Below are 7,575 nucleotides of genomic sequence, written 5' to 3'. Positions count from 1 at the left end.
GGTGTTAGCAGGTGATGTCTTTGATGTTCCAATTAGGAAAGATATCATTCACAATGTCGTCCGATGGCAGCTTGCTAAACACCAGCAGGTAACTATTTAGTAATCTCACAGTGCCTAAATTTAGTCGTATAAGCAAATAATCAATAAGTGTGTGACACTTTGTTGGTTGATATTTAGGGAACTCATTCGACCAAAGCATTGAGTGAGGTTAGTGGAACTGGAAGAAAGCCATGGAATCAGAAGGGTACAGGTCGAGCTAGACATGGTACTCTGCGTGGTCCGCAGATAAATCAGTTTTTTGATTTTAAGGTTTTTTGCCATCATATATAGCTAGCTCTCTGATTGAACTTCATTGAACCATTAGTTCCGAGGTGGTTGTGTCATGCATGGACCCATACCGAGAAGCCATGCGATAAAGATGAATAAGCAGGTTCGACGGCTTGGACTGAAAATAGCATTGACAGCTCGAGCCGCAGAAGGAAAAGTCAGTCTCTTTCTCTTCTTAATCGTAACTTGTGCTCTTGATCGTCCATCATAACTGTGCCTTTGTTATTAAACTGGTCTTATCGTATCTGATGGTTGAGGAAATTTATGCAGCTCCTCGTGTTTGATGATTTGGCATTGCCTACGCATAAAACAAAGAACATTGTAAATTATTACAATCAAATGGAGAAGACAAAGAAAGTCCTTGTTGTTGAAGGTGGTCCTATTGATGAAAAGCTGAAGCTAGCCACCCAGAATCTACATTATGTCAACATAATTCCATCAATAGTAAGTTATAGATAATCACATATCAAACCTTGCGGACTCTAATGGGTTAGCTAATCTTGAACCTTGTTTGTGTAATGCTTTGCAGGGGCTAAATGTTTACAGCATTCTGCTACACGATACGCTTGTGATATCCCGTGATGCTGTGGATAAGATTGTTGCGCTGAATGTAGCAGCATGTGATGTCCCGCGATGCTGTGGACTAGATCTACGGGTGATACGATACTCAAATTTGATTTGCGAGTAGTAAAATTGTGAAAGTACGAGTATATTTTTTCAAGTCAGATAACGGATATAGAAGATGATTAAAATATGTTTTCGTCCAACTTAGTACTTACTATCAATTTAAATGAAAATAGTAATATGTACCGTATAAACTCTTTGTATACTTCTTCTCTAAATTAATAAAGTTAGACGTTAAAAAAAAACATTAACATCGTTTCAGAACTTAAAATTTTTATATCAATTATTTTAAATAACACTGCGTTGTAGCGCGGATACATACTTACTCTTAATTTTTTTTTTTTTTGACCTCACTTACTCTTAAATTAAACGTAACAATACTATGTGCAAAAAAATGTCTTCACCAGCCGTCCGTGCTTATAAATATTGAAACAGTTATAACTCTAAAATCGTGGTTAGGTTATCAAAAGTTGTGTGTGGATTTGGGAACTATAGCATGTAAAAATAAGTTAGGGTAAGTTTTGTTTTGTTTTTTTTGATAAAGTAAGTTAGGGTTAGTTTCTCTTTATTAAGTTGGAGTGTACTAGGTTTAATTACAGATCATATACATATATTTATCATTCATGCTCATATTTTGTATCTAACAAAACTTTGTTTGAAGTTTGAACTTGAAGAAATCAAACACTCGGATTGGCCTCGTAAATCTCTCAATGGTTCAAATGATTTTAAGATGTGATTGGGCAAACCCCAACAACCATGCATGGGTGTTGGTCCTGTTGGACCGTAACACCACTTAATCATTTTTGCATTAAAACTAAGATTATCAAAAACAAATTTAGTAAGAAAAATTTAAGATAGGGGTAGGGTTCACTGGGAGAAATGAACTTTTTGGTAGGGCGCTTGTTAAATGTTGGTCTATATAATAAGATTCATATTAGAACTCATCTATAATCTTTTTCATTGCATCAAATTTTTTTTTTGTGTTGTTTTTTCAAATTACATCCCAAAATTGTGCCACTAACTAGATGCGATAGTTGTTTCTTTACGTGTAATTGGTTATAAAGATATCGCAATATCTTTTTGGATTTCATCATGAAGAATAGTAACATCAATTTCATATAAACTATGGACTTCTAAATAATTATTATTTTCACCTGGATAATCTAGTAAACTATCGACATCCATCATATTACGATAGCCAAAATTATAAATTAAAAACATTTTAGTGAATTATAACAAATGTATGTTATTTTTAATAGAGAATGTTCAAAGCTATGAAAATGAAAAAATCTTTTCATAAATTAATATTTTCTTAATTTATCGATAAATTAATAATTATTAATTTATCGATAAATTAAAATTTCTATAAATTAATAAAATTATATGGTCATGACTTTAGAGATTTTACTGTACCAATACTACCCAAAAATATATTCCATGGCGTTAGATAAGTGGTCCATAATACTAGCAACAATGACTGTCGCCTTTCCTACGCTGCTGATTGTAAACTTGTTTATCTGCCTGTTGGCACACCTACATTTGGCTCAGATGCTTAGACTTAGCCATCTGACTACGAAGGACAGCAGTGATGCTGATTAAATTGCATACTGAAAAATCCCAGCAAAGAGGATGATTAAACTGATTACGTATGAACCCATAAACATTATATATTCTGGTAGAAGGTTACAAAAACATAGCATAGAGTCCCTTCTTCAGAGGCCATAACAGATGCATCATTCCATGATTATCTGCTAGGGTAAAATCGTAACCTCTTTCTTCATCAAGACAAGTTTTTGCATCCTCAAGGGTAATAGAAGCTTTTCTTTTTGTATTCAACTCAGTTATCAATTTAGAGGAGAGGTTACCACGGGTTACAGACCTTCACGGTAAGGGTATCTGGTCGTCTGTACATAGGTATGATGAAAATTAAACCATTATTGAATTTCGGACCGTAACCAGACCATAACCGTATAAAATGGTTACAAACCGTAACGGTTAACCATAAATATATGGTTAAATTATATTAACCATAACCGTTAATTAACCGTAACTATATCAAAATCGTTGGTTAACCGCATAGTTAAACCATAATTTGTTAACCGTAATCGTTTTAAAAACATAATAAAATATACTAATAATTATTTATTTAATATGAATCATATGATATATAGAAATATGAGACACTAAAAGAACATATTAATTATAAATAAATAATATCAATTATATTTTATCGTCAAATAATATTAATCGTATCATATTATCAAATAACCGTAACAATATATAATTGTAACCGCTTGAACCGGAACCATATTTAACAGTAACCGTTTATTAAACAGTTATGGTTAAGGTTAAACAAAATTTCTAACCGTAACCGGTAGTTAATAAACCATAATCGTGATAACCGTAACCGTGATCATGCCTATTTGTACAATCATCATTCAAAACAAAATCTTCGGGGGTCGTCAGAGAATTCTGAATCACTAGATCACCTGATACACCTTCAACTATAACTACTATGAATAAAAAAACGAAATGTATATTATGTATGTAACCCACGGTAAGAATATAACGTATGAGCAAAAAAAAAGAAAATAATGAATCTGAAATTATTAAGAAGTGCCACAGAATTTAGGTATGAACGCATAATAATTTAGAATGTATGTATATGAAGAAAAAGGTATGAAATGAACGATTAATTACTTAACGACTAGGTATTAACCGACATTAAACCGTGGACTAAACATTTTATTTGAATTAAATTTGAAATATTTTTTTTGTTATTTTGTTATTTATTATTAGCAATTCATCCGGCTTACTTACAATTAGATTATTGCTGCAAAAATTATTGCCAAAAAAATCTGTTTAAAATATGTAGAAATCTTAGCTGTTTAATTGAATGAATATTTCTTAATATATTATTTTTAATACACAAATATTTTATTAAATTGTATTAATTATTCTTAAGGATCTTAACTATTTTTTACTATTTTTAATGGCATTCTAATGTAATTTTTTACACTTTTAATGTTATTTTTATAAATGTATTTCTCAATTAATATAGTAGGATAAGAAGTTGTAAATTGATGCACACGTAACGTTTTTAACAAAATAACAAAATAGATATCTTTAAAAATATACGATAACATAACTCAGTCTGTTGTCATGAGAGTAGTTTCATTTCTTCAAGCTACTATATATACTGAACATATATCATCATCTAATTAATAAGCTTCCATTTGGTTTACAAAACTGGATATGATAGACACTTAAATTATAGTTTGTGCACTATCTATAGAGTAGCCAATCATGATAATGGGGTAAAGAAACAAAACGATGCATGATGTTTGTAGCAACGATGTCGATCTGATGGCGGTTGAAACTTCTACTGACATACATATATATATGTTTAGGTGGCAGCACACATTTCATCGCCTAAAAAATTAAGTTTAGAGAATGAATGGAGTTGGGTATGATATGCTATCATGGCATGTGAATTAAGCCAAAGCTTGCGGGCTGGTCCGGCCCCGTCCTGAAAAATACCGGATTTGAGCTTAAATATATATGTCCAGAAAAAATCAGGTTTTTGGGCTCAGTCCGTTTGGACTATAGATTTTTTTGGGCTTAGCCCGACCGGACTCGGGCCAGCACGAAAAACTCTTTAACAAATATTTTTTGTACTTTTTTTGTTAACATTTTTATTTGATTGCAATACTTGATTAATGATTTATTGTAAATAAAGTTTAAAACTCTAATCCTAGTTTTCATATTTCCTTAATAACCTTGCTTAATACTTTTAAAATTTTCTCTATGATATTTTACATGAATTCTATATATTTTTTATTTGGTTAAAGTATAAACTTTTATTTAGTTTTAAACTTTTTCTTTTAAATTAAGTTGGTTGTAGTGAATATAGATGAATTATTAAAATTTTGATTGATTTGTTTTACAATACATCTTTAAACACTGCTTTTTAAAACTTATAAGTTTGAATTATTGATCAATAAGATAAGCCCGAAAAAGCCCGAAAAGCCCTGTTAGAGCTGGGCTCGAGCTTTGAAATATAGACTCGGAAATATTTCGGACCGAGCCGAACCGAGCTCAAACATATGCGGGCTTTAAAGATTTCGGGCTGGGCCGGGCCGGGCCAGCGCGATTGACAACGCTAATGCTTTCATTGTTTTTAAACTTTTGATTTCTTCAATTTTTTTCTTTTTTTTTTCTTTTTTCTTTTATGTTTTCACGTGGATCCAAAAATTACATTTTGCGGTCTCCTCGGTTCTGGCTATATTACTAATTACTAATAGCCTTTGCTCTCTACTACACACATTTACGGAACGTAACAGCGAGCTTTGGTGTTTCCGCTATGCATATGCATGATGATACTCTCTCTCTCTCCCTCTCTCCCTCTCTCAAGTTTACTTCTTATTCAATAACCAAAAACTCAGATCTTGGATAGCAAAGATCTTTGTCACAGATGTTAGTGATGAATCCTAGCTTGTTTCCAGGTTTAAGTCTCTCACATGCTAATAATATACGCTAGGCCTGGGCATAAAAACCGTACCCGAATACTCAATCCGGAACCCAACCCGAAAAACCGGGTTCGGGTTGGGTACGGGTTTGCCTATAAAACCCTATTGGATTCTATTTTCTAATACCCGTGGGTTCGGGTTAGGGTCGGGTAATACCCGGTACCCGTTTGGGTACCCATTAAATCCGAACATATAAACATATTTATAATATTTATCATTAATATAATGCAATTACCCCAAAATTATGATTATAATTTTGAATATTTAATTTAGTTTTATACCTAAATATCTAAAATAATCAAAATATCTAAAATATTTTGTTATGTAAGTCAAAATTTAACTAAATTTATTTAAATTTAATTATATTTTTTCAGGTATCCGGTAGTTCGGGTACTAATCGGGTTCTAAAATTTGTAACCCAAACCGACCCGAACCCTATAATACCCAAACCGAACCGAACCCATATATCTAAAAATACCCAATGGGTTCTATTTTTCTAAACCCGTTTACCCGAACCCGAACGGGTTACTCGAATGCCCAGCCCTATTATACGCTTTAAACAAGTAACATCAAATGCTGGTTTTATACCAAAGGAGATTATGGCTTTAATTAGCGCTAGGTTTAATGTCCGAAACTGTCTTGGTAACCCAAAAAGACTTTTTGGTTAATAACTTGATTGAAAAATATAGAATTATAACTCATTGCTAAAACAATCAAAAATAGATACAAGGAAAGAACTATATATCCTGATATGGAATAAAATGTTGGTTTTGGTGGGTGGCCAATATAAGTAGAAGATGCATGTACATAGTGGGAACAAGTAGCCTTTAGCCCATAACATGTTGGAAACATTACAAATAAATTTCTATGTTCAAATGTCATTGTAATTTATGTAATATTTATAGAGCCAACTAAAATTTATATTTACTCAATTTATCGAAACAAAATTTATTTCGAACTTCTTCTCCCGCAGCCCCCACACATATATACCCAATCACATGCATGTGAATGTATTTGTTTGTTTGAGCGGCAAGAACATTTGATGTCTTGATGAGGTCAAAGAAGCCATGGAACACAACAATACACATGTAACATGCTACATTTATGAGCTCTCGTTCTTTCTTGATGCAAGTTCTCACTAAAGCTATAGATGCCCTCCCAATGGCTTGTATCACATTAATATCACCACATCATTTTTGCTTAGCCACATCAGAAGGAAAAAGTTACAGTTTACCATCAAACAGATTCAAATCAATTATTGTAACTAGAAAATATATACACAATTTTATTCCAAACCTAGTCTTGTCAACTCTATATAAGACTAGTAAACTATATGAGATGACCATGGCCATAATACAAAGCTTATTTTGCTTCACTCATCTGCAATAGCTAATATGGTGATTATTTGTACATTTACCATCAAGAGCCAACATGGTACATTGCTAGGCGATATTTGAAAACAAAAGCTATATACATTTGAATGCTACAAAAACATATGAAAAATAAAAAAATTAGAGCAAAAGATAAATTGAGTTAAGGTGTATAGATGGAAAATAAAATACAAGTGATGATAATAAAACCAAAAATAATGAAAATAGGCCCACAAATAAGTGTTGACTTATGGGCTTTTTTTTTTTTAAGTTGATGACCCAAATAAGACCCGACCCGTCTCGGGATGACCCAATTCAGAACGAGAACTCATGAGTCGCCGCCGTCTATCTTGTGACCGGTGAGTGTTCCCCGAAAAATGCATGTGGACTGGTTTTGATTTCTGCTTCTTAATCAGCCTTTGATAGATACTGAAGAAATTGGGTTTTCGTGTTGTAGATGAGCAGCTAGGGTTTTTGTTTTATTGCTTCAAATCGATATCGGAGATTATGGCTGCTTTAATCTCAAGAAGGATCTTTCGCACTTTGGGATCCTTAACAGCTCTAGGACGAGGCTCTTCACCAAGTACTTATCTCATTTCCTAAGCTTCTCTCGTCTCAAAATTATCTGATTGTTTCTCTCTGCCTCTTTTCGAACAGATATGCCCGTGAATACATCTGGAAATGGTTTAGCTTCTCTTACTAGTGATCTCAAGGTAATCTACTTA

General features: G+C 32.7%; 1 protein-coding gene and 1 pseudogene across 1 annotated transcript; both read left to right on the top strand.

Annotated features, from left to right (window-relative positions):
• LOC104768057 (50S ribosomal protein L4-like) lies at positions 364 to 1,015 on the top strand. The gene is made up of 3 exons (XM_019240967.1): positions 364 to 484; positions 598 to 771; positions 857 to 1,015. Exons 1-3 carry the CDS (start codon positions 383 to 385, stop codon positions 1,013 to 1,015), a joined length of 435 nt encoding a protein of 144 aa, XP_019096512.1. The 5' UTR covers positions 364 to 382.
• Positions 7,216 to 7,575, top strand: part of LOC104766835 — a 2,235-nt pseudogene continuing 1,875 nt past the window's right edge.

This window comes from Camelina sativa, chromosome 19 (assembly GCF_000633955.1).
Source record: "Camelina sativa cultivar DH55 chromosome 19, Cs, whole genome shotgun sequence".
In the NCBI taxonomy this organism is placed as follows: domain Eukaryota; kingdom Viridiplantae; phylum Streptophyta; class Magnoliopsida; order Brassicales; family Brassicaceae; genus Camelina; species Camelina sativa.
This window is presented reverse-complemented; position numbering and strand designations above follow the sequence as displayed.

What these genes read in the sequence shown, in the direction of transcription:
- LOC104768057 (XM_019240967.1), top strand. Translation starts at nt 383, where the DNA reads ATGCATGGACCCATACCGAGAAGCCATGCGATAAAGATGAATAAGCAG. An exon ending in CTCGAGCCGCAGAAGGAAAA is followed by an intron (nt 485 to 597) that starts GTCAGTCTCTTT and finishes AAATTTATGCAG; the next exon opens with CTCCTCGTGTTTGATGATTT. An exon ending in TCAACATAATTCCATCAATA is followed by an intron (nt 772 to 856) that starts GTAAGTTATAGA and finishes AATGCTTTGCAG; the next exon opens with GGGCTAAATGTTTACAGCAT.